The sequence below is a fragment of the Macaca thibetana genome, chromosome 19 (genome assembly GCF_024542745.1).
Source record: "Macaca thibetana thibetana isolate TM-01 chromosome 19, ASM2454274v1, whole genome shotgun sequence".
Classification (NCBI taxonomy): domain Eukaryota; kingdom Metazoa; phylum Chordata; class Mammalia; order Primates; family Cercopithecidae; genus Macaca; species Macaca thibetana.
In genome coordinates, this window is record NC_065596.1 from 26,680,976 (window position 1) to 26,707,039 (window position 26,064).

General features: G+C 54.7%; 3 protein-coding genes across 3 annotated transcripts in view; all 3 read right to left on the reverse strand.

The window, feature by feature from the left end:
- Positions 1 to 26,064, reverse strand: part of SYMPK (symplekin scaffold protein) — a 278,017-nt gene that overhangs the window by 69,793 nt on the left and 182,160 nt on the right. The window lies entirely within an intron of this gene.
- On the reverse strand, positions 1,533 to 4,081 carry IRF2BP1 (interferon regulatory factor 2 binding protein 1). Its single transcript, XM_050772141.1, has one exon. The coding sequence runs from the start codon at positions 3,689 to 3,691 to the stop codon at positions 1,937 to 1,939; it is 1,755 nt and encodes a 584-aa protein (XP_050628098.1). The 5' UTR covers positions 3,692 to 4,081; the 3' UTR covers positions 1,533 to 1,936.
- Positions 7,558 to 26,064, reverse strand: part of MYPOP (Myb related transcription factor, partner of profilin) — a 31,580-nt gene continuing 13,073 nt past the window's right edge. The window contains exons 2-4 of the mRNA XM_050772246.1: positions 19,822 to 19,865; positions 18,525 to 19,078; positions 7,558 to 8,857 (exon numbers count right to left, since the gene is read on the reverse strand). Coding sequence (XP_050628203.1) covers positions 8,157 to 8,857; positions 18,525 to 19,026 — 1,203 coding nt within the window. The 5' untranslated portion in view covers positions 19,027 to 19,078; positions 19,822 to 19,865 and the 3' untranslated portion in view covers positions 7,558 to 8,156. The remainder of the gene's footprint in view (positions 8,858 to 18,524; positions 19,079 to 19,821; positions 19,866 to 26,064) is intronic.

Consider the following 26,064-nt stretch of genomic DNA (forward strand, 5'->3'; position numbering starts at 1 on the left):
CTCTGTTAATGGTTAACTCAACCTCTATCTAGAATACACACCAGCCAGGCTGGGGGTGACTCCCCTGCCCCCCACCCACTTACCAGCTGTTCTTAAAGGACCAGGTGTCCTCCACAGCAATTTAGCTCCAACTGCAGCATAGGAGCCAGGTGTCTAGAGGCCTCCAGCACTAAAGATTTGGGGATGGGTGAGATACCCAGCACTTGGGTCTGCAGAGCTGGTCAGGGGAAGCCAGAGGCTTGCCTGGGAGGGGAGCCCCGGCACAGAGCTCCATCCAGGTCTCTCTTGCCCTGGGCTTATCACCTGGTGTATTTAATCAGGGGTGGTTTTCCCAGCCCTGCCCTGAGCCCAGGCTGGCAGTGCCAGGGGTGGCAGAACACCTGAGAGCTGACGGCTGGGGGGTGAGGAAGGATGGGACCCCTTAGCCCAAGAACAGAGGGTCCTCCAGATGCGAAAGTTGACGCCCTAGGGATCCCTAATATCTGGGAGTTAGGACATGTAGGTATGCAAGTATGGGTGGGATCCCTGCCTAACCGGGCTGATGGGGCAGGACTTTAGAGGCCTCCAGATTTAGGTGATGGGAACCCTGGGTTCCCGAGGGGATCTGGGGACAACCTCGGGTCCCAGAGCTGTCTGACAGTGCTGGGTGGTGGTAGGACAATCATTCCCTATTTCGGTCCATCCGCGGGCCTTTGAGCCCCGCATTCCCGCTTCCCGGAATCTCTCCACCTCGGCTTGGCGGGGGAGGCCGCAGGGGTGGGGGCTGGGCTCTTGGGGCCGCCCCCTCCCCTTAACCCCTGCTTTGCCGCAGCCCGCTCAGGCCCCGCCCCGTGACGCCAGCGAGCAGGAAGTCCTGGTTAATGATCAGCCACCCGGACAGGTGCGGGACAAGGCCGCGCACATCAGAGGCAGCCGCGGGGCGAGTGCCTTTCGCTCTGCTCTCTAGGGTGGCCGCCGAAGGGGCTTGTCTCCCGACACGAGGGCGAGGAGTCCAGTTGGGGCTTCCCAAACGTCCGCCTCTGGGGCACCACCAGAGGCGAGAATTAGCCAATTTGTTTCTAGGCATCCTGTTAGTTTACCCCGTGGAGGTAAATTTCCTCTTTCCTCAGGTAGTCCCTCTAGCAGTCTACCCTAAATTCTCCCTTCTACTCAGCAAGAACCCCCTGCCCGTTTCTTCTAGGAAACCTCCCTCTGCCTCTTTCCCCTCCCCACGTAGGCGCTGAGTCCTCCACCTTCCAGGTAGAGATAGGGATGGGCCAGCTACAGAAGGGTAATCTACTCCCGAGACTGTCTGTGGTTCCCTTACAGGAGCCATCCCCTCTCTGAGCCTCAGTTCTTTCATCTGGAGAACGGGCCGATGGCTAAAACGTGAGCAGTGGGTCGCACTTGCAGAAGGTCGGCCGGCGGGACGGCCTGGGTGCAGGGCGCCACCTGGAGGCTACCGCGCAACGTCTTCGCCCTCGCAGGACTAGTTCAGTCCCAAAGGGGGCGCAGCATCTCACACAACCAAGGGACCAAGAAGAGAAAAAAAAAAAAAAACAACCCATCTTTCGGTTTATTGAAGGAGCAGAAGGGGGCGGGAGAGGGGGGGCAATAAAATGCTTTTGCCTCGTTTATAAAGAGCGAATTTTCAGGAGGTCCCTTCTCAAGGAGGAGGGGGGCACCTCTCCCCCAACTACAAGCAGCAGCAAAGCCAAGCCAAGGACAGAGGGAAACTGGAGGGGCCAAGGGACCCCAAATATCCCCTCGGACAGGAGCCACAAGCTTTCTCCCCCCACCCACAATGCATCTACCCCAGGGGACCCATCTGGGTGGAGGAAGGGAGTATGTACACAGATAGGGGTGGCACTGGGCTGGGTCGGGGAGGGAATAATTTATCCGCGTCAGCGGTGGATGGCAAAAGGGCAGAGGGCAGTAGCCTGGAGGCAGTGGTAGCCTAGGGGTCCCGTTCTTTCTTAACCTTGATGTCTCCAGCAAGGATGGTGGCGATTTCGCCCTGCATGAAGGCCCAGGGCACGGAGGAGCCGACCAGCGGGCACTTGTCTCCGCTCGGGCAGTATACCTCCCCGGCCGGGCCCTGCGCCTTGATGAACTCCCGGGAGCAGGGAAAGCAGAACTTGTGTCCGGGCACCGAGGGGCACTGGACGAAGTGGGTGTCTTCTAGCCGCTCCCTGCACAGGGTACAGCACAGGGGAGCCCCAGGGGTCGCCCCAGTGCCGCCGCCACCCCCGCTGACAGCTTCGGCCCCCGCTGTGGGACTGACTTCTGCTTCACCGTTGCGGGCCACAAGGCGATGCTGGGTTGGCGGCTGGGCAGTGGAGGAGGCTGCAGGGCTGGCGCCCCCTGGACGCACAGGCCCTCCACCTCCGCCAGGGTCCTTGGGTGAGTGGCCCAGGGCTTCGGCCACATTCTTCAGGGCGGCAATGGGCGAGGGCACACCAGGGGTCTCAGCGGAGTACGGACCTCCAGGTGCCACCCAGTGCCGTTGTTGCTGCTCCTCGGTGGTCATCTTCCCAGTCGCTTCACCCTCCGGCTCGGGGGATGCCTTGCGACGGCGCGGCGTGGGCGCCAGGTTCCGGGATGGGGCTCGCGGTGGTGGGCCACAGAGAGCCGCAGGGGCAGGCTCTGGGTACTGCTGGGGCAGGGCCTCCGCGGGAGCTGGCTCGCGAAAGCTGCGGACGCCGTCGGTAAGCAGCTCGCCCAGCTGCCGCCATTCTCCTGAGCCATGCCGGCGTTCATATTCGAGGTACTTGAAGCCCGAAGAAGCCAGTGCCTTGCCCGGCTCCCGCAGAGCATCGTGGAACATCTGGCGAGCCACCGCCAGGACGCCGGCATACACATTGCCGGAACCACAGGGGTATTCGGTGAAGAGCTTCAGCTCGAATTCGTATCCTGGAGGACGGGCAGCAGCATCGAAGGCGAACACTCGCCCCACCAGCCCGTGATCCTTCTTGAAGCGCACATTGAACGGGGCGCAGGCGGACAGCGCCAGTAGCTGTTCCCGCACTGCTTTGGGGCGCCCGTGCCATTCCTCTGCCCGGCCCCGCATGGCCTCGTTCAGTTCTGCCAGACAGTCCGCATTCCTCTGCTGCTTCTCTTTCTCGAAATCGGAGCCGAAGAGGGGACGGGCAGGACTCAAGCCGGGTGCCAGCGTCAGGCCTCGGCTTCCCAGGCCAGACACTGCAGCTGCCAGCAGCCCAGGGGGCATCAAGCCAGGCATGGAGCCAAGCAAGGCCCTTCGCGCCCCCTCAGCCACGGCCTCCTCACGGCCCAGCCCATTGGCCAGGCGGGACCCCAGAGTGTACTCCAGGGCGGGCGAGGGCAGGGGGAGGCGGCCCGATGATGTGGCCCTGTCATAGCGGTCCTGGCCCGAGACGCCGCCGCCGGTCCCTGACGGCTGGGGCTGGGCCTGCGGGGGCGGCAGCTGGGGCCCCTGTGCGGCGGCCGCAGCCAGGTCCTTGGTGGCCGGGTGCTTAAGGGCCGGGGGCCCGGGGGAGCGGCCCTCGGGGAGCACGTGGCTGCGCTTGAGCTGGCGGGCGGCATCGATGAGCAGTTCGATGCGGTCCGCGCCCTCGAAGTTCACGCAGCCGCGGCACACGGCCTCGCTGAAGTCCCACACCATGGCCCACGGCATCTTGGGCAGGTCGCACAGGTAGCACCACTGGCGGCGGGACGCCTGCACAGACGCCATGGCCCCAGTCCGCGCGCCACCCGGCTCCCGCGTTCCACCGGCCGCCGACGTGCGATCCGCGCCGCCGACGTTCGATCCGCGTCCCCGGGACAGCGCGAGCCACGGTCCGGCCTCTGGCTCGGCCTCCCCGCCGGATCCAGGCCCGGCCCCCCTTCCCCGCCCCCTGGGCCCTAAGCCTTTCTGCTCACTCCCGCCTCCCTCGCAAAGGCAGGCTGAGGCACGTCGGCGCCCCCGCCCGGTCCGGGCTCCGAGCCGAGGCGCACAGCTCGGGCCCCACGATGGGCCGCGAGCGCAGCCGCCTCAGGCTCCCGCCGCTCTCGCCGCCGCCGCTGCAACGGCCGCCGCCGCCTCCACCTCCTTCTTCTGCCCCAGAGGCCGCTTCGCAGGGAAAGTTACATAACGCGCCAGCAAAGCCTTCTGGGAAACGTAGTCCCGCCGGGGCCGGCTCTTAAAGGGAACGGCGGGCAGAGGCGGGCTGGGGGGGTCGTCGCCTCTCCGCGCGCAGCACTTATAACCGTCTCCGCGGGGCCGGAGTTCGGCGCGCCGCAAGATGCTGGGACACAAAGGTGGGAGGCGAGTTTGCAATACGAATGATCAGAGCTACTCCGGATTCAGAAATTTTGGGGGTGGGTGGACAGGCTTCCAGGATTCCAACTTCTGCTCCGATTTGTTGTGCAGCTTTAGGCAAAATGTCTTGCCCTCTCTGAACCTCAGTTTCCCCGCCCAGCAAAGGTGGGCCAATGACGGATTAGGAAGGTAGCAGCTTCTGGGGCGGGGCGGAGAAGCCCTGATTGGCTTCAGAGCAGGGAAGGGAAACTGGCAACTAGGTGGGGATGGGGGTGGCCACTTGGCACTTCGTCCTCCCCCGGAATCCTAGATGTATGCCTCTGGGGCCCGCCACAGCCAGCGAAGGGAGAGGACTAAGGGCTCCGGAGCCAGAGCCTTGCCTCAGTTTTCTCTGCTAAAGAAGGGGGGCGACTGACCGCCCTCTAACCCTGTCCCAGCTCTGCCCGCGCGCTCTGGTCTCTAAAGGGTTACACCGTCGGCTGCTCGGCGTCCTCCACCCGCTTCACTACAATTCCCAAAATGCACTGCGGACGCGGACAAAGTGACGTGCTTCCGCCGCCTGGGAGGTTAGGGTAGGCCTTTCAGATTCACGCTGCTTTACCCGCGCCCCCCCCCGAACCTTTCTGGGGGTTCTTTACGTGCATTCGGAGCATGGCGTTTGGGGGACCCTTATCCTCTGTTGCTCCCCAATTTGAGGGAAGAGTAAGGGGTTAAGAAGTGACGGGCAAGAGGAGGGAGTTGCTGGGGAAGGGCGAACACCAGACTACCTTTCCCCAACCCTGAGCGCTCACTACCTGCAAGGCCCAATCAGGCTTTGAGGACCCTCCTGTCTTCTTTCCCAGGCATTGGGAACACGACGGGGCTGTCTTTGGGGAACGGCGGAGGCGGGTCTCCAGGTTCTAACCCACAACAGCCCCTTTCTCTAGGCCTGGGTCCATGTTAGGTGCTCAAAAATACTCGACTGATGTGCCAGTTGGCCCTGGTTTTCAGTCTAGTGAGGGGCTGCTTGTCCCTTCTCCCGTCCCACTGGAACCGCAGCAACTCTGATTCTGTTACCCAGACTTCACAATTTCAAAATGGTTTCACAATTTTGTCTACTACCTGTATTTGAACACTTTTCTCCCTTAAAAAAAGATTTATTAGGCTGAGGTGAGAGGATTGCTTGAGTCTGGAGGTAACAGGCTGCAGTGAACCATGATTGCGTCACTGCACTCCAGCCTGGGCAACACAGCAAGACCCTGTCTCAAAAAAATAAATAGAAATAAAAAGATCTATTTTTACCTCATCCTAGGTAATACGTTCACAATCATGGGTTTCATCTACTGGTTAGCTTAAAAAAAATCAGTGAAAACTATCGACTAATTCAAGAAGACATTCATATGTCACTTAAAATTGCCTTTGGGCTATTATTTACGAAACTCTAAAGGGAGTTAAGACTTCTGGCCAGATTCAGCCTTCAGGTGGACTGGACTGGCCTCTGACCAGCTGTGGCCTTGGGCAAGTCTCTAAACTTCTTGGAAAAAATGGAGACCCCCTCGAGTCTGTTTTTATTTGGGTACCTTCAGATTGAATGCAAACATGCATATAAATGCTTAGCTTGGTGCTTGGCACAGAAAAGTGCCATAAATGGAAGTTGTTTTTAAGCTGGACAGTTATTCAAATATTCAACCCCTCTTCCGTGGTGGGCAATGCTGGGGACATAGCAGCTGAGACAGGCTTAAGCCTTGCCCCTGAGAAGCCCCAGCCTGGTGATGGAGGCAGATACTAAATTTACTCAAATGATGAACTAAAATTTGTGATGACTGCTGTGGGGAGTATGTGTCTGGAAAAGCTTTCCTGGCCAGGCATGGTGGCTCATGCCTATAATCCCAGCACTTTGGGAGGCCGAGGAGGGCGGATCACTTGAGGTCAAAAGTTCGAGACCAGACTGGCCAATGTGGTGAAACCTTGTCTCTACTAAAAATTAAAAAATTAGGCCGGGCGGTGGCAATGGCTCACTCCTATAATCCCGGCACTTTGGGAGGCCTATCACTTGAGGTCAGGGGTTTGAGACCAGCCTGGCCAACATGGTAAAACCCCATCTCTACTAAAAAATACAAAAATTAGCCAGGTGTGGTGGCGCACACCTGTAATCCCAGCTACTCAGGAGGCTGAGGCAGGAGAATTCCATGAACCCAGGAGATGGGTTCACACCACTGTACTCCAGCCTGGGGGACAGATGCAAGACTCCATCTCAAAAAAAAAAAAAAAACTAAGTTAAAATAAAAAAATTAGCCAGGTGTGGTGGCATGCGCCTGTAGTCCCAGCTACTTGGGAAGCTGAGGCAGGAGAATCACTTGAACCCAGGAGGCAGAAGTTGCAGTGAGCCAAGACTGTGCCATTGCACTCCAGCCTGGGCAACAGAGGGAGACTCCATCTCAAAAAAAAAAAAAAAGTATAATTATAGGAAGAAAGACTCTGAGATCTTTATGCCCATTCTACAGGTAAGGACACTGGAAGTCAATGGTTACACGGTTGGCCAGGGCAGCACCAGCACTTGAGCCACGTCTGAGTCCAGAGTGGTGGTGATTACCTATTTTGTTACCTGGCCCTGCAGCAGAGTAAAAGAACCAGTTCCTGCCTTCATGACATTATGGGGCAAATGTGCCTTAAATAGATAAAGGCCTGTGTTCATTTAAAGACACTATGAAAAAGAACCCAGCTGTGTGTGGTGGCTCATGCTTGTAATCCCAGCACTTTGGGAGGCTGAGGTGGGAGGACTGCCAGAGCCCATGAGTTTGAGATCTGCCTGGACAACATAGGAAAACCCCATCTCTAGAAAAATAAAACAAGTAGCTGAGTATGGTGGCACATGCCTGTGGTCCCAGCTACTTGGGAGGCTGAGGTAGGAGGATTGCTTGAGCCTGGGAGGTTGAGGCTGCAGTGAGCTGTGATCGTGTCACTGCACTCCAGCCGGGGCAACAGAGCAAGATCCTGTCTCCAAACAAAACAAAACGAAAAACCAGAAATAAGAAAAGCAAAGAGAAAAAAAGAACCACAGGACACTGAGAGAGACTCTAAGAGGCAAACCCATGTTAGCCTTGGGAAGGAATCTAGGACTTTCTCCTGGAGGTGACATTTAGACTGGTATCTAAAGGATGAGTAGGAAGATTTCATGTAAACACAAGACTTGATGGCTTTAAGAATTAAAAAAAAAAAAAAAAGCTGGAAAACCACTAGCCTCCCAATTGCCTACCTGTGGAGGGGGCGGGGCAGGTGTAGGTGCTGGTCCCCCAGGCCTGTCTCAGAGCCTCAAGTAATTGTATTAAAAATAAGTTTATTGATATCTTGTCACCACTGGGAGAAAGGAGGGGGTTGAGCTCCGGAAGTCAGAGACAGCAATGGTAGGCAGAGAACCCAACCTATACCTCTCCCATCAGAACTCAATGCCTCCTCTCCCTGGGGTATACACGGCTATATCCTCTTTGTCATCCATATTTTGATTTGTCTCACAACTCCCACCCGCTCCAAAGTCTGGGTTGGGCAGGTGGGGAGTCCCCCACGGGTCAATTCTCTTCAAGTCAAGAACAGGAACTGTTAGGGAAGGGGAGATGTGCAGACCCGAGAGGTTCCCTCCCCACCCCACATAGGGCAATAATAAATAACATGAAATTGATGGCTTAGAAGTCAGGGTTAAGGGAGGCAGCCAGGCAGACAGCACTGTACCAGAGAAAGGGGTTGGGGGGGCCCATTACTGAGGCCCCCCCAGAGAATCAGGCACTAACTAGCACAGGGAGTGGGTGCTCACATCCCTGGAGCAGGGAGCTAGGGTGCAGCTGGGATGGGCAGAGAGCATCGCCCCCCTCGACTGCGCCAAGCTGGGGAGAGGGGGTGCAGGCAGGAGCATAGATAGTAGATTTCACGGAGATTTCCATCGGCCGCGCCTTTTGCGTGTAGGGAAACCTTTTCTCCGCTTGTGTGGCGGGGAGTCGTGTGGAGGGAGTGGGGCTGGGGGTGGCCGGGGCGCCCCCTCCTCGCTCCTTGGGGCAATGATCACTCCCCTGGCTGCCACCACTGCCCCGTCCACCACAGCAGCCACCACAGACACGGGCTCTGGGGTGATCTCCACCTTGGGGGCTGGTGGGGGCAGGACGGGCCTGGGGGGTGGGGGTGGGGGTGGGGGTGGGGGCAGAGGTGGGGGCAGGGAGTCGACTGAGGTTCCTGGCAGAAGGGGCAGCAGAGCGCTCAGGGCCTCGCTCAGTTTGGCCAGTCCCTGTCGAAGGGTGCCGGCCAGCTCCCGGATGGCGTTGGCAGTCTCCTGCTGGGCCCGCAGGAAGTCCAGGGAGGGGTCTGAGGCCGAGAGCGTGGGCGGAGGCCGAGGAGGGGGTGGGGGGCTAGGGGGCGAGGGTGCCACTTGGGCCAGTGGCGGTGGGGGTGGCAGTGGAGGGGCTGGGGGTGGTGGAGACAAGGCCAGGCGAGGCAGCTGGACCGGCTGCAGGGCGGAAGGGGGTGGGGACTCACGCTCCTTGGGCCGTGGGCAGCCCCCTTCCTGGGGAGTGCAGGAGGGCCGGGCCCATGGCTCCGGGCTGCTGGAGCCCCCCTTGCTGTGGGCTGATGTATCTGTAGAGAGAGAAATGCAGGCAAGGGGTGAGTGACCCTCAATGCTGCCTTGATTTCCCCTTTCCCCCCTCCTTCCCTAACCTCCCCGCTACCCGAACCCAGAACTATCCTTCCTACCTCCCGCCCCCCAGCCCCAAGACAGTCTTGCGCTGTCACCCTGGCTGGAGTGCAGTGGTATGATCTTGGCTCACCGCAACTTCCAACTCCTGGGTTCAAGCGATTATCCTGCCTCAGCCTCCTGAGTAGCTGAGATTTCAGGTGCCTGCCACCACACCCGGCTACTTTTTGTATTTTTAGTAGAGACGAGTTTTCACCACGTTGGCCAGTCTGGTCTCAAACTCCTGACCTCAGGTGATCTGCCCGCCTCGGCCTCCCAAAGTGCTGGGATTACAGGTGTGAGCCACCGCGCCTGGCCCCGGAATGATCCTTTTAAAACCTACGTCAGATCACGCCTTGGCAGAGAAGCTCCATGGCAGGCCAGTTTTTGTACCCAGAGGAGAGACATTCGTGCCCGCTTTAGTGGAAGCAGGTCCTGAAAGTCCCCTGCTGGGCCAGGCAGCTCCCATCTCACTGACAGTAAGAGCCAACAGTTTTTCTAGTTTTTTAATTTTTTTTTGAGACAGAGTCTCACTTTGTAGCCTACACTGGAGTGCAGTGGCGCGATCTCGGCTTACTGCAACCTTCGTCTTACTGCTTCAAATGATTATCCTGCCTCAGCCTCCCAAGAAGCTGGGACTACAGGCAGGCGCCACCCCGCCCGGCTAAATTGTTGTATTTTTAGTAGAGATAGGGTTTTGCCATGTTGGCCAGGTTGGTCTCAAACTTCTGACCTCAAGCAATCCACCTGCCTCGGCCTCCCCAAGTTCTGGGATTACAGGCGTGAGCCACTGCGCCCAGTTAAGGGCCAACATTTGATGAGGCTCTGAACTATCTGGATACTGCATCACACTGCTGGATCCTAAGGAGGTGAGAGAGGGGCCTGAGAGAGAGCTGGGGTGGCTGGGCACTGATGGACATTTCCCTGAGACTCTCTCCAACCAGGACAGCAGGATTTTCCAGTTCAGCCTCCAGCCTGGTAGGCTTCCTCAGTCTGTACTCACCTGGGGTCTCATTCAAGCTCATGGGCTTGAACAGTTTGCATACAGGGGCTCCCAGCTTCCTGGGCTCAGCCTGAACCTCTGCCTGGGCTCCAGACTCCTGTCTCCAGCTGTGCACTCTTCATTGTCTAAAAACGCCCCAAACTCACTTGCTCAGAGCTGGGCTTCTGATCCTCCCCCAACCTGCTCCTCCCTCAGCCACCCCCATCTCAGCTGATGCAGCTCCATCCTCCCAGCTGCTCAGGTTAAACACCTTCACTGTTTTGTTTACTAAGACACCATCTGCATACAGAAGCTTCTGCCTCCAAATTAAATACATCCAACTTCTTTCTCAGTGGTCCCCACCCTGGTCCAACCACCAGCATCTCCCACCAGGACCACTGCGGTCATCTCCTCCCTTGAGGGCTCTCTGCTTCCACCCCTGTCCCTGACAGTATCTTTTTCCACCAGCACCCTGAGGGGTCCAACTAAAATACAAGTCAGTTAGGCTACAGGAAACAAGCTACTCACAAAGAATCACAGATCATAGGGGCCATTTATATGAAATGTCCAAAATAGGCAAATTTGGCCGGACGCGGTGGCTCATGCCTGTAATCCCAGCCCTTTGGGAGGCCAAAGTGGGTGGATCACCTGAGGTCAGGACTTCAAGACAAGCCTGGCCAACATGGTGAAACCCCATCTCTACTAAAAATATAAAAAATTAGCTGGGCATGGTGGCATATACCTATAATCCCAGTTACTGGGGAGGCTGAGGCAGAATTGCTTGAACCTGGAAGGTGGAGGTTGTAGTGAGCCAAGATCACGCTACTGCACTCCAGCCTGGGCAACAGAGCGAGACTGTCTCAAAAATAAAAAATAGGCCAGGTGCGGTGGCTCATGCCTGTAATCCCAGCACTTGGGAAGCCGAGGTGGGCAGATCACCTGAGGTTGGGAGTTTGAGACCAGCCTGACCAACATGGAGAAATCCTGTCTCTACTAAAAATACAAAGTTAGCTGGGCATGGGGGCGCATGCCTGTAATCCCAGCTACTCAGGAGGCTGAGGCAGGAGTAGTGCTTGAACCCGAGAGGCAGAAGTTGCGGTGAGCTGAGATTGCTTCATTGCACTCCAGCCTGGGCAACAAGAGCGAAACTCCGTCTCAAAAAACAACAACAACAACAACAACAACAACAAAACCAAAATGCAAATCTATAGAAACAGAAAGTAGATGAGTGGCTGCCAGGAGCTGGGGGAAGATGGGGAAGATGGGAGATTGGGGATGGCTAAGAAGTGCAGGGTTTCTTTATGGAGTGATGAAAATGTTCTAAAATTGATCGTGGCGATGGTTGCACAACTCTGAATATACTACAAGCCATTGAATTGTACACTTTATTTTTTTTTTTTGAAATGGAGTCTTGCTCTGTCGCCCAGGCTGGAGTGCAGTGGCACGATCTCAGCTCACTGCAAGCTCCGTCTCCTGGGTTCATGCCATTCTCCTGCCTCAGCCTCCCGAATAGCTGGGACTGCAGGTGCCCGCCACCACGCCTGGCTAATTTTTTGTATTTTTAGTAGAGACGGTGTTTCACCATGTTAGCCAGGATGGTCTCGATCTCCTGACCTCGTGATCCGCCCGCCTCGGCCTCCCAAAGTGCTGGGATTACAGGTGTGAGCCACTGCGCCTGGCCCTGTACACTTTAATTTTAATTTTATTTTTTTATTCTTTGAGACGGAGTCTCCCTCTGTCGCCCAGGCTGGAGTGCAGTGGTGCGATCTTGGCTCACTGCAAGCTCCGTCTCCCGGGTTCACACCATTCTCCTGCCTCAGCCTCCCGAGTAGCTGGGACTACAGGCGCCTGCCACCACACCTGGCTAATTTTTTTGTATTTTTAGTAGAGACAGGGTTTCACCGTGTTAGCCAGGATGGTCTCAGTCTCCCGACCTCGTGATCCACCCACCTCGGCCTCCCAAATGCTGGGATTATAGGCGTGAGCTCCCATGCTCGGCCTTGATTTTTATTTTTTTGAGACGGAGTCTCGCTCTGTCATTCAGGCTGGAATGTAGGGGTGAGATCTCAGCTCACTGCAGCCTTAGTCTCCTCAGCTTAATCTCCCATCTCAGCCTCCTGAGCTGCTGGGACCACAGATGTGCGACTCCACACCAGGTTAATTTTATTTTTTTGTAGAGATGAGGTCTCACTGTGTTCCTCAGGCTGGTCTCAAACTCTTGGGCTCAAGCAAATTGTACACTGCGTTGATTGTATAGTATGGAAATTATATCGCCATATATATGTATATCTTTTTTTGTTTCTTTTCTTTTTTTTTTTTTTTTTTTTTTTGAGATGGAGTCTCACTCAGCTGCCCAGGCTGGAGTACAGTGGCGAGATCTCGGCTCACTGCAACCTCTGCCTCCCGGGTCGGAGTCATTCTCCACCCTCAGCCTCCTGAGTAGCTGGAACTACAGGCGTGCACCACCATGCCCAGCTAATTTTTGTATTTTTAGTAGAGACGGGGTTTCACCATGTTGGCCAGGTGGTCTCGATCTCTTGACCTCGTGATCTGCCCGCCTCGGCCTCCCAAAGTGCTGGGATTACAGGCATGAGCCACCGCGCACGGCTGTATATCGCAATATAATTGTTTAAAAAAATACAAGTCGGATATTGTTACTATGCTCAAACCGTCCTGTGGCTCCCACCTCACTCAGGGTAAAGGCAAAGTCCTTGAGGCCTCTAGGGCCCCGCATGATCTGCCCCCATTGCCTCCCTGACCTCGGCTCCCATCCTGCCCTCTTGGGTTACCTGGCTTTAGCCACGTTGGCCTCCTTGCTGATCCTCACATACATCACGCCTACTTTTTTTTTTTTTTTTTTTTTGAGATGGAGTCTCATTCTGTCGCCCAGGCTGGAGTGCAGTGGTGCAATCTTGGTTCACTGCAACCTCTGCCTCCTAGGCTCAAGCGATTCTCTCACCTCAGCCTCCAGAGTAGCTATAGCTGGGACTACAGGTGTGTACCACCATGCTTGGCTAATTTTTGTTTTGTTTTGTTTTTGTAGAGACAGGTTTTTGCCATGTTGTTCAGGCTGGCCCCGTCCCCTTCCTTTTTTCTCCCCTAACCCTACCTGATTTCTCTCCCAGCACTTATCTCCACCTGGCACGGTATGGCTCTGTGTCTGCTGTCTGTCTCCTCCTCCTGATGTCAGCTCCATCAGGCAGGGCTTTGTATTGCTCCCTTCTGTTTACCCGGCGCCTAGAACAATGTCCAGCACAATATTTTTTCTTTAATGAGGAAAGAACTGGGGCTTCCAGAGACTCAGTGCTGATTGTGTCCCAGGCCCCAGAGCTCCCAGCACCCACAGGAGAAAGTCCAGCCTCTTCCCACGGCTATGGGGCCTCAGTACTTGCCCCCACCTCCTCCTTTCTGTCTGTCTTCCCACGTGCCGCTCCCTGGGCCAGGCTCACACTGCCTCTTGCATCAGCTCGGATGTTTTTTCGGATGTTCCTTCCTCGGGGAAGCTGGCCTCCCGCTCCTTGGCCAAATCAGATCACCCTGCTCTTCTCTCAAAAACAGCCAGCCAAAGAAAGAGAGAGAGAAAAAAAAAGAATAACAAAACCAAAAAACCAGCCATCCAGGCCAGGCGCGGTGGCTCAGCCTGTAATCCCAGGACGTTGGGAGGCCCAGGCAGGCGGATCACCTGAGGTCAGGAGTTCGAGACCAGTTTGGCCAACATGGTGAAATCCCGTCTCTACTCAAATACAAAAATTAGCTGGGCCTGGTGGTACATGCCTGCAGCCACTCGGGAGGCTGAGGCACGAGAATCGCTTGAACCCTGGAGGCTGAGGTTGCAGTGAACCAAGATCGCACCATTGCACTCCAGCCCTGGGCAACAGAGCAAGACCCTGTCTCAAAAACAAAAAACCAGCCACTTCCTGCCCTGACTGCTGGGGGTCCAGGCCCCCTGGGCCAGCCACGAGCAGGAGGTAGGGAGGCTGGGAGAGAGATGAGCAGAGCTGACAGTGACAGGACACCTGCTCCAGCCAGGACCTAGGCTAAGCTCTGGGCTAAGCTCCCCACTTATATTATTTCACTGAGTCCTCCCAGCCATTCTCTGGGGTAGGTACTACCATGATCATCACCCCATTTTATAGATGAGGTGACTTGAGGCTGAGAGAGAGGTGTCATAGAGTGATATGCAGAAAAGGGATTTGAACCCAGGTTGATTCCATAGTCTGTTCTTTTGTTTGTTTTATAGAGATGGGAACCTCGCTGTATTGCCCAGGCTGGTCTCAAACTCCTGGCCTCAAATGATCCTCCCTCTTTGGCCTCCTAAAGTCTGAGATTACAGGTGTGAGCCACTGCTCTTGGCCAGAATCCATGCTCTTTTTTTTTTTTTTTTTTTTGAGATGGAGTCTGACTCCATCACCCAGGCTCGAGTGCAGTGGCGTAATCTCAGCTTACTGCAACTTCTACCTCCCAGGTGCCAGCAATTGTCCTGCCTCAGCCTCCCGAGGAGCTGGAATTATAGGCATGTGCCATCATGCCTAGCTAGTTTTTTTTATTTTTAGTAGAGATGAGGTTTCACTGCATTGGCCAGGCTGGTCTCAAACTCCTGGCCTCAAGGGATCTGCCTACCTCGGCCTCCCAGAGTGCTGGGATTACAGGTGTAAGCCACCACACCAGGCCAGAGTTCATGCTCTTAACCACTCCTTGGGCAAGGGCTGTGGGCCTGGAGTATGGGTGTGGATGGTAAGTCTTCCTTATGAGGAACGTGGGAATTGCAGCCACACAGAAATGTGGCTTTTCCAGTCTACGAAGTATAAAGGAACAGAAAGTAGCCTTCATGCCCACAAGGCTCACAGGAGTCACAGAAGTGCCCCTGCAAGAGTTTGTTTTTGGTTGTTTTGAGGAAGGGTCTTGCTGTGTTGCCCAGGTTGGAGTGCAGTGGTGTGATCATGGCTCACTGCAACCTCCGCCTCCCAGGTTCAAGGGATCCTCATGCCTCAACCTCATGTGTAGCTGGGACCAAGGCGCCGTGCCACCATGCCTGGCTAATTTTTGGATTATTTTGTAGAGATGGGGTCTCACTTTGTTGCCCAGGCTGGTCTTGCCCTCCTGGGATCAAGCAATCCTCCCGCCTCAGCCTCCCAAAGTGCTGAGATTACAGGCATGCCTCTGTGCCTAGCTTCACTGTTTAAGAGTTAAAATCATATTTATTTGCAAACTTTGGCTCTCAGTTTCCCTACTTTTTTTTTTTTTTTTTTTTTTTTGAGATGGAGTCTTGTTCTGTCTCCCAGGCTGGAGTGCAGTGGCACAATCTCAACTCACTGCAACCTCCACCTCCCAGGTTCAAGTGGTTCTCCAGCCTCAGCCTCCTGAGTAGCTGGGATTACAGGCACACGCCACCACGTCTGGCTAATTTTTGTATTTTTTAGTAGAGACGGGGTTTCACCATGTTGGCCAGGCTGATCTCGAACTCCTAACCTCAGGTGATCTACCCGCCTTGGCCTCCCAAAGTGCTGGGATTACAGGCGTGAGCCACTGCATCTGGCCCTCATTTTCCCTACTTTTAAATGAGTGTGTGAGCTGGGACTACACAGAGCGCTGGGATTATAGGCGTGAACCACCATGCCAGGCCTGTGTAAGGTTCTTTTTTCTTTTTTGAGATGGAGTTTCGCTCTTGTTGCCCAGGCTGGAGTGCAATGGTGCGATCGCGGCTCACTGCAACCTCCGCCTCCCAGTTCAAGCGATTCTCCTGTCTCAGCTTTTCCTGAGTAGCTGGGATTACAGGCATGCCCCACCACGCCTGGCTAATTTTCTATTTTTAGTAGAGACGGGGTTTCTCCATGTCAGTCAAACTGGTCTTGAACTGATATGTGGCTTCAGGTGATCTGCCTGCCTCGGCCTCCCAAAGAGCTGGGATTACAGGCGTGAGCCACCACACCTGGCCAGGCCTGTGTAAGGTTCTAATTGAGGATGCTGTACGCGTGTTCCTGCCTCAGAGCCTTTCCATGCGCCGTTTCCTCTAGCAGGAGTGCCCTTCTCCCAGCTGTCTGTCAGTCTTACTGTATTCCCATCTCTACTTGAATTTCACCTCCTCAGAGAAGCCCTCCTTGACTACCCTGTCTGTATAGCCCCCTTCCATGACTCACTATCCTCTGAATATGCCTTATTTATCCTCTTAGTTCTCACCACCTCCTGGTATACAGTCTGTTTTGGGGGTTACGTCTTTGTGGTCTGTTTCCTCCAACTACATAGAATGTCAGCTCCAGGCCGGGTGTGGTGGCTCACGCCTGTAATCCCAGCACTTTGGGTGGCTGAGGCAGGCAGATCACCTGAGGTCGGGAGTTCAAGACCAGCCTGAGCAACATGCAGAAACCCCGTTTCTAATAAAAATACAAAATTAGGCAGGCATGGTGGCACATGCCTGTAATCCCAGCTACTCGGGAGGCTGAGGCAGGGAGAATTGCTTGAACCTGGGAGGTAGAGGTTGCGGTGACCCGAGATTGCACCATTTCACTCCAGCCTGGGCAACAAGAGCAAAACTCAGTCTCAAATAAATAAATAAATAAATAATAATAATGTCAGCTCCATAAGGGAAGGGAATTTTGTCTTGTTCTCTACAGTATTCCCTGCACCTACCACAGTGTCTGCCTTGGATGAGGTTCTCAATATATATTTGTTAAATGAGTGAATGAAGCGGTAACAAGCTTCTGAAAAAATAAGTTGACCATCTCTGCTCTGGTCCTATGGGGCCATCTCACAGATGGAAACACTGAGGTTTGATTCAAGGTTTGAGAACAAGGGTCCCATGTGATTGTGTCACCTTCTTACTTAAGAGACTTTCATGCCTCCTGAATGCCCTCAAGAGCAAGTCCAGGCCGGGCATGGTGACTCAGGCCTGTAATCTCAGCACTTTGGGAGGCCGAGGTGGGTGGATCACCAGAGGTCAGGAGTTCAAGACCAGTCTGGTCAACATAGTGAAATCCCATCTCTACTAAAAATACAAAAATTTACTTGGGCATGGTGGCGGGTGCCTGCAATCCCAGTTACTCAGGAGGCTGAGGCAGGAGAATCACTTAAACCTGGGGAGGCAGAGGTTGCAGCAAGCCAAGATTTTGCCACTGCACTCCAGCCTGGGCAACAGAGCAAGACTCCGTCTCAAAACAAAAAACAAAACAAAACAAAAAAAATAGTAAGTCCAAATTCCTAACCTTAACTTCCAAGCCATGTATAATCTAATTCTGGCACACTCACTAACTTGTGGTCAATATTAACTCTTGTTATTGCTGGGCAATCTTGCTCAGTGGTTAAGTGCCATGGACTGGGAGTTGGATACACACTTATGATTGAGTCCTGACTCTGTCGCTTACTTGCTCTGTGACTTTGGGTTGGTGAATGAACCTCTCTGAATCACATAATCTTGAACTGTCCTGTTTGATCATGCCCATGTTCCTCCCCTTCTCCAAACTCTTCAGTGGCTCCCCATAGCAGTCAGGATAAAATCCAAACTCCTCACCTTGGCCTACAGGCCCAGTATGGTCTGGCCTTTGCTGACCTCTCTGAACTCATCTCAAAATGTTACTTTTCTTCAACCTTTCCACTGTAAACCCTCTGCCCAAGTTCTTTTAGTTTCCCAAACTGGCCAAGCTTTCTTGCTTCCAAGCCATTGCACATGCTGTTCCCTCTACCAAAAATACTTTCCCAGTTCTTCATTCTTACTCTGCATCTCAGCTCTGATGTCCCCTCCTCCAGGAAGCCCTCCTGGACAACCCCCCACCTCACCCACCAAAATCAGAAACCCTCTCTGGGCTCCCACAGTCCCTAGGATCCCCTACCCCAGCCCTGACCCTTCAAGTCATCACTGTCTTGCCCACCCCTCTACTAGACTGGCTCAGTCATCCATGTGTCCCCAACCTCATCGAGCACGGGGCAGGTGCTCAGGGAACGGCTGTAGAAGAAATAATCCAGAATCAAGGCTAAGCAGGAAGTCTCTGTAGTCAGCTCTCCACACCTCTATCCCAGGCATGACCTTGGGAAAATTACCAAACATGTCTGAGTCTTATATTTACGAAATAGTGAAATAGTATGCATCTCACCGCATTGACGATTCTATCAAGAACTAACAGAGTTCAGGAGGTGCTGAACTAAGCAACTTACCCATATTAGCTCATTTAATCTTCACAGAAACGCTTTGAGGTGCAGACTATTTTTATCTCCATTTTACAGATGCAGCAACTGAAGTACAGTAACTTACTCAGATGACACAGTTGAGTGGCGAAGTTGTGATAGGAGCCCAGGCAGCCTGCCTCCAGAGTCACTACTCTACGCTGCATTTAATGAAATCCTGCCTGCGCTGATGAGCCCAGGTGTCGACCTGAGTCAGGCCTCCTGGGTCTGGTTCCATTCCTGACTCTTGACAGTTACTAGCTAAGGGACCTGGGGCAAGTCATTTCATTTTTCTGAGCTTCAGTTTCCCTAGCTATAAAATGGGGAAAAGGACAGCATCCATCTCACAGGGCTGCAGCAAGGCTGGAACAGCGCAGACACACAGCCGACTCTGTGTGTGCTCGCTCTCGCTAAGCGATGCCGAAGACACTCACCTGCACGTCGGTCCTCCCGGCGGTCTTCCGACAACACGTAGCGCTGGGGGCAGGCGCTTGGCGGGGGCGGCGGCTGTGAAGAGGGGGCTGCAGGGGGCTCCTCCGCCCCAGCACCTGCCCCTGGCCCCGCCACACCTGGCCCCAGGATGGCAAAAATTGTCTCCTCTTCCGCGGAGAAGGCGTCCTCCGCGGCGGGCCCGGCGCCCTGCGTGGAGTGCGGCACGCGAGCGAGCTTCTCCTTGGTGCGGCGCTTGAAGTCGTTCCAGCGCTTCTGCACCTCCTGGCCCGTGCGCTTCCAGCTGGTGATACCGTTGATCTTGGCGGCGATGCCGTCCCACACGCGCCGCCGCTCGGCCACGCTCACCCGACGGCTCTGCGCGCCGTAGAGCTGCGGGTAGTGGGCGCGCACCTCACGGATCAGAATCTGGTTCTCTTCAAACGAGAAGCGCGGCTTGCGCAACCGGGTGGTTTCCTCCGCTTCGCCCGCCGCCGCCGAGGCCATGGCGCCCCCCGACGCCGCCGTCCTGCCGTCTGGCGCATGGGGGGCGCCGGCGCTGCGGGCAAAGGACGCACGGGGCTGGCGGGGGCTCGGCGTCCCCCCGCCGCCGCCCCGCCCGGACCGCCAGGCCGCGAGCTTCTTAGTCCCCGGGGCAGGAGTGAGGGCGGGGGGCGGGCGGGGGCGACGGGCACCCGGGGCAGTCGGAAGCGCCTAAGAATAGCTGACACCGGCCGAGTGTTCGGCTCGGACTTCGCGCGGGGCGAAGTGCCACGCTGAAGAGTTGATAGAAATTGGGGGAGGGTCTGGAGGGATGGAGGGAAAGGAGGAAAAGTGCGAGGAGAGGAGGTGTCTGCAGGAGTTAGATAATGGGGGCATGGGAGGATAGGAAATGGAGGGAGGATGGGGGTGCCTTGGGGGGGTCTTAGATGCATGAAGATAAGGAGATGCGGAAGGGGCGATGCAGCAAGAAGGGGGGAATCTGGAGCAGAGGAGGCGCTCTAGGAGCTCCAGGGGGCAACCGGGCCGTCTGTAAGACTGATATGAGAAGGGCCCTTAGAGAATGTCCAGGAATAATGGTGAGGTGGGAGCTCCTGTATCACTGGAAGAGCTGGAACGATCAAATATTAGGGATCAGGGTCTGCGGGGGTTGTGGAGGCTCTGGGGATTGCTAGAAATTAAGGGGAGCTCTAGAGATAACGGAGGTCCCGTATCACAAGGAGACAGCGGAGGCTACGGGGGACGGCAGGGAGAGCGAGGGTCGCGGAGGGTGGGGACCGAGTCGGGTCACGGGTCACTCACCGGCGCCGCCGCAGCCGCCGGTGGGTCAGGGCTCGGGCTTCTGCGGCCTGTTCCCACCCCCAGCCTCCCTCCCTCCCCTCTTTGGGCCCCGCCTCCGGCCGCCCCGCATGCCAAGGCGCAAGCGCGCCCAGGGCTAGTCGGCCACAAAGCCCTTACCGCCTGGGTTTCATTCCCACCTCCCCCAGCACAGCGCAGGCGCAGAACCGCGCTCCGCCGAGCCCCACCAGCAGGCCGCAACTGCGCAGCCGTAAGATTAGCGCCGCGCGGGTACCCTAGCCCCCTGGGGCCACAACGGCGCACGCGCAAAAACTCCGTCGCGCGCATGCGCGTGTCCCGGGTCGTACCCGGGACTGGGTCTCGGCGCAGGCGTAGCGAGCCTTGGTGGCAGAGATACTGGGAGCGCGCCAGTACTCAGCCTTTCGGACGGTCTTCCAGCCCACCCTGCTCTATAACTACGCAACTGTCCCTTTCTCTAGGAGAAAGGGGAGGGAGGCAGCGCTGAAGGGAAGCATTTTGTCTCCTTGACAACTGCGTGGGTGGAGTGGAGGCGTGAGGAAACCGCTTTGCCTCCGGGCTTGCCCGCCCCGGTGCTGGGCAGCTCCAGAGCTTCCCACCTCGCAGCCCCTAGAGGCGGGGCGTCCTGAGGATGTCCCGCCCCGGGCGGATGCGGTAACCATAGCAACCCGCAAGCCTTCCAATCACGCCTTGGGGGCCCCTCTGTCCGCACTTTTACCTCGTGGAGCGGGGAAGATAAGAGGGAATAGCTTCTTGGCTGGTAGGGAGGGAAATCCTGACGCCGGCATGACTTTAAGCAAGTGCACGCAGACAGGAAAGAAGCCAGAACGCAGGTGAGGTGAGCCGAATGGCAGGATGATGGAGCTCCGTCCGGCTGAGAAATGTGTTCGTAAGCATCCTGCAGGAGTCCTCAAGGTCATGCGACAAGCGGTGCTTCATTCATCGACTCAATAAATATAAATGAGCACTTATACAGTTGCTGGTACAATGAACATAAAAGCTAAAATCCGTAGCCTGGGCCGGGCGCGGTGGATCTCACGCCTGTAATCCCAGCACTTTGGGAGGCCGAGGCGGGCGGATCACCTGAGGTCAGAGATTCGAGACAAGCCTGGCCAACATAGTGAAACTCTGTCTCTACTGAAAATACAAAAATTAGCCGGGTATGGTGGTGCATGCCTGTAATCCCAGCTACTCGGGAGGCTGAGGCACGGGAATCGCTTAAACCCCGGAGGTGGAGGTTGCAGTGAGCTGAGATTGCACCACTGCACTCCACCTGGGTGACAGAGTGAGACTCCGTCTCAAAAAAACAAAAAAATACATGCCTGTGGTCCCAGTTACTTGGGAGGCTGAGGCGGGAGGATTGCTTGAGCCCAGGAGCTGGAGGCCACAGTGAGCTATGCTCAGGCCACTGCTCTCCAGCTTGGGTAACAGGGTGAGACCCTGTCTCAAAAGAAGGGAGAGAGAAAAATAAAAGGCCCCTCTGCCTATTGTGTGGAGGGTGGGTGGAAGGGAGCAAGACTACTGGGCAGAGTCAAAAAAAGTCATGAGCAGGGGTAAGAAAAGGATTAGGAATGGGGCGGGGGGGACTAGATTAAGACAGGGACAGTGTCAAGGGGGGACATGGAGAGACGTTTGAGAGAATATATGGAAAGCATGATGAGTGTCGGGCTAGGGAGGGAACGGAAGATATCTAGGTGAAACCCAAGTCTCTGGCCCAGGTCCCCCTTGGGGGTGTGGGATCAGGTAAGATATGGTGAATGTAAGGCTGGGCGCAGTGGCTCACACCTGTAATCCCAGCACTTTGGGAGGCCGAGATGGGTGGATCATCTGAAGTCAGGAGTTCGAGACCAGCCTGGTCAACATGGTGAAACCCTGTCTCTACTAAAAATTTAAAAAAAAAAAAAAAAAAAAAAATAAGCTGGGTGTGGTGGCGTGTGCCTGTAATCCTAGTTACTCGGGAGGCTGAGGCAGGAGAATCTCTTGAGCCCAGGAGGCACAAATTGCAGTGAACCAAGATCGCACCACTGCACTCCAGCCTGGGCGACAGAGTGAGAGAGACTCCATCTCAAAAAAATAAAAACAAGGCAGGGAGCGGTGTCTCACTCCTGTAATCCCAGCACTTTGGGAGGCTGAGGTGGGTGGGTCACGAGGTCAGGAGATTGAGACCATCCTGGCTAACACGGTGAAACCCCGTCTCTACTAAAAATACAAAAAATTAGCCGGGCGTGGTGGTGGGCGCCTGTAATCCCAGCTACTCGGGAGGTGGAGGCAGGAGAATCGCTTGAACCAGAGCAGAGGTTGCAGTGAGCTGAGATCGTGCCACTGCACTCTAGCCGGGCAACAAGAGGGAAACTCCATCTCAAAAAAAGAAAAAGAAAAAGAAAAAAAGTGCCGCCCTAGGCACCTGGGGTACAGCAGTGAACAAAATACTGATTTCCACTCTCAGAACTTCCTTTCTAGCGGGGAATGGGGGATGGACAGGAAGTAGATCACTTCATCAATCAGGTATAACACAGAGGAACGCAGCCAGTAGGGGGTATGTATGAAGCAATTTGTTGCAAGGAATTGGTTTACAGGATTGTAGGGCTGGCTAAGCACCTTCAAAATCCATACAAAGGGCACCCATCGGGAAGTGCAGGCTGGAGCTTTGGGTGTGAACTAAAGCCGCTCTCTGCAGGTGGAATTTCCTCAGGGAAGCTTCGGCTCTGCTCTGAAAACCTTTTGACTTATTGTAGCAGGTCCACTCAGATGATGATGATGATGATGATTATTATTATTTATAGAGACGGAGTCTTGCTCTGTCACCCAGGCTAGAGTGCAGTGGCATGATTTTGGCTCACTGCCAACCTCCGCTGCCCTGGTTCAAGCAATTATCCTGCCTCAGCCTCCCGAGTAGCTGTGATTACAGGTGCCCACCACCACACCCAGCTAATTTTTTTGTATTTTTAGTAGAGATGGGGTTTCACTATGTTGGCCAGGCTGGTCTTGAACTCCTGACCTCAGGTGATTAGCCTGCCTCGGCCTCCCAAAGTGTTGGGATTACAGGTGTGAGCCACCGTGCTGGCCTATTATTATTACGTGAGACAGAGTCTCATTCTGTCTCCCAGGCTGGAGTGCGGTGGTGCGATCTCGGCTCACTGCAACCTCCGCCTCCCAGGTTCAAGCAACTCTCCTGCCTCAGCCTTCCAAGTAGCTGGGACTACAGGTGCGTGCTACCATGCCTGGCTAATTTTTGTATTTTTAGTGGAGACAGGGTTTCACTATGTTGGCCAGTCTGTCTTGAACTCCTGACTTCAGGGGATCCACCTGCCTTGGCCTCCCAAAGTGCTGGGATTACAGGCGTGAGCCACCGCACCCGACCCCCTCAGATTATCGAGGATAGATTTCCTTCCTTAAGGTAAACTAATTATAGGCTTTAATCACATCTACGAGATATCTTCACAGCAGCAGCCAGATTCATATTTGACTGAATGACGGGACAGCGGTCTAGACAAGCTGACACGTGAAACTGACCATTGCAACCAGAGACATAAACTACTCAGCTGCGCGGCACGTTAGATGATGATAAGTGCTAAGGAGGAAAGAAAAGTAGAGATGGGTTGGAGGGATCAGGAATATGTGGGTGGGAAGGCCTCGGGGAGAAGGTGACCTTTGAGCAAAGGCTTGCAGGAAGTAGCAGAGTAGGCTATGTAGGTAGGTATCTGGGCCAAGAGCTGTCCAAGGAGCCAGAAGGGTGAATGCAAAGGCCCCGAGGCCAGAATGTTCCAGAAGTGTTCGGGGAACAGCTTAGAGGACAAAGTGGCTTGAGAAGATTGAGCAAACGGGAGAGGGTGGGAAAGGAGCCAGACTTGGGTGAGAGGCAGATTGTGTGGGGCCTTGTGGGCCGAGATGAGGATTTTGGCTTTTAGTCAGAGTAAGACAGTGACCACAGGAGGGCTCGGAGCAGAGGAGGGAGGTGAGCTGGCTTGTGTTTTAATGGGATCACTTTTGTTGGGTTTTAAAAATATACTCTTGGCCGGGCACAGTGGCTCACGCCTGTAATCCCAACACTTTGGGAGGCCGAGGCAGATGGATCACTTGAGGTCAGAAGTTTGAGACCAGCCTGGTCAACACGGCAAACCCCGTTTCTACTAAAAATATGAAAATTAGCCAGGTGTGATAGCAGGCACCTGGGGAGCCTGAGGCAGGAGACTTGCTTAAACTTGGGAGGTGGAGGTTGCAGTGAGCCAAGATCATGCTACTGCACTCCAGCCTGGGCGACTGAGCGAGACTCCATCTCAAAAACAAAAAGAAAAGAAAAGAAAAGAAAAGAAAAGAAAATATACCCTTTTTTTTTTTTTTTGAGACAGTCTCCCTCTGTTGCTCAGGATGGAGTGCAGTGGTGCCTTCTTGGCTCACTGAAAACTCTGCCTCCCAGGCTCAAGTGATTTTTGTGCCTCAGCTTCCCGGGTAGCTGGGATCACAGATGTGCGCCACCATGCCCTGCTAATTTTTGTATTTTTAGTAGAGATGGGGTTTTGCCATGTTGGCCAGGCTGGTCTCGAACTCCTGGCCTCAAGTGATCCACCTGCCTCGGCCTCCCAAAGCGCTGGGATTACAGAAATGAGCCACTGTGCCCAGCCTGAAAATAGAACCTAAGGGGTTGAGAGTAGGAGGAGGAAGATCATTGAGGAGGTGACTGCAGTACTCTGGGTGAGAGGTGGTAGGGCACTGGAGGGTAGTGCACTGGAGAAGACATGGCCAGATTTGGGATGGATGTTGAGGCTAGAGCCAAGAGGATTTACTAATGAGTGTGAGATTTCTGTTTTGGACTGGATAAGAGGGAGGGAAGGAAGGAAGGAACGTGGGGAGGGAGAAAGGAGAAAGGAAGGAGGGCAGAGGAAGAAGGCAAAAACGACAGATGGAGAGACACATTAAGAGAGAATCTGGATCAGGCACAGTGGCTCATGCCTATAATCCCAGCACTTTGTGAGGCCTAGCAGGGAGGATTGCTTGAGGCCAGGAGTTCAAGGCTGCTGTAAACTATGACCACTCCACTGCATTCCAGCCTGGGTGACAGAGCAAGACTTTTTGTGGGAGGGTAGAGAAATGGAGAAACTGAATGATAAACCTAAAAGTGATCTCTCAACATTCTCAGTACAAATTACAAATAAAGACTTTTGTTAATAATGTGATCTTGGCCGGGTGCAGTGGCTCACTCCTGTAATCCCAGCATTTTGGGGGGCCTACGCAGGTGGATCATTTGAGGCCAGGAGTTCGAGACCAGCCTGGGCAACATGGCGAAACCCCATCTGTACTAAAAATACAAAAATTTGCCGGGCGTGGTGGCGCATGCCTGTAGTCCCAGTTACTTGGTAAGCTGGACAGGACAATTGCTTAAACTCAGGAGGTGGATGTTGCAGTGAGCCAAGATCATGCCACTGCACTCCAGCCTGGGCGACAGAGAGGGACTCTGTCTCAAAAAAAAAAAAAAAAACAAAAAACAACAAAAAAAACCCGTGCAATCTTTTCCCTTCGTTTGTATAAAATTCTCCAGAATGGGCCAGATACTGGTTAGCATTGGAAATCGGGTCTAATCTATGGTCACCACTCACCAGAAGCCCTAGAACCCCACACGTGCACAAATCCAGTTTCAGAGACCAACACGGTGGTAGGCACTCTTGGCCACTGTGGGAGTGTGAGGTGCAGAGACAAAGCCTTGGCCTTATATACTTCAGGGCACAATGGGGACTCTGTGAAGCTCTAGGTCTATCCTTAGTGGATCTAATTTTCCTTCCCTGGTTCTGTGTGGGTGTAGAACTATTTCCCTACTCTCCTAAGCCCAAAGTGGTGCTGAAGGGAAGAGGCCGTTCTGAAGCATTTGCTTCTCTGCACGGAGAAGCTGCTGTCTTCTCTGATTTCCTCAGGGGTGGGCGAGGTGGTGTCTGATGCACACGGGCGCCATGTAGAAGTCTCCAGTGGCCCCTGCATGCCCACTCTGCCCCTGTGTATCTCCTCTGAGCCCAGGAGGCTGCCCTGTGTGCTCTCCATCTGCCTGCCTCCCTGGTCTCTGGTTCATGGGAGGTAACTGCAGGAGATAGGGCAGGTGCAGGAGAATCACCAACTGTCCTGCATCTGGCCTCGACCTGTCCACACCTGCAGAGCTCTCTGTACCTCTTCCCATAATTCTCTGCATGCAGGCTTCTCACAGGCTCCAGGCCGGACTTTGACACAACACCTACTTCAGTC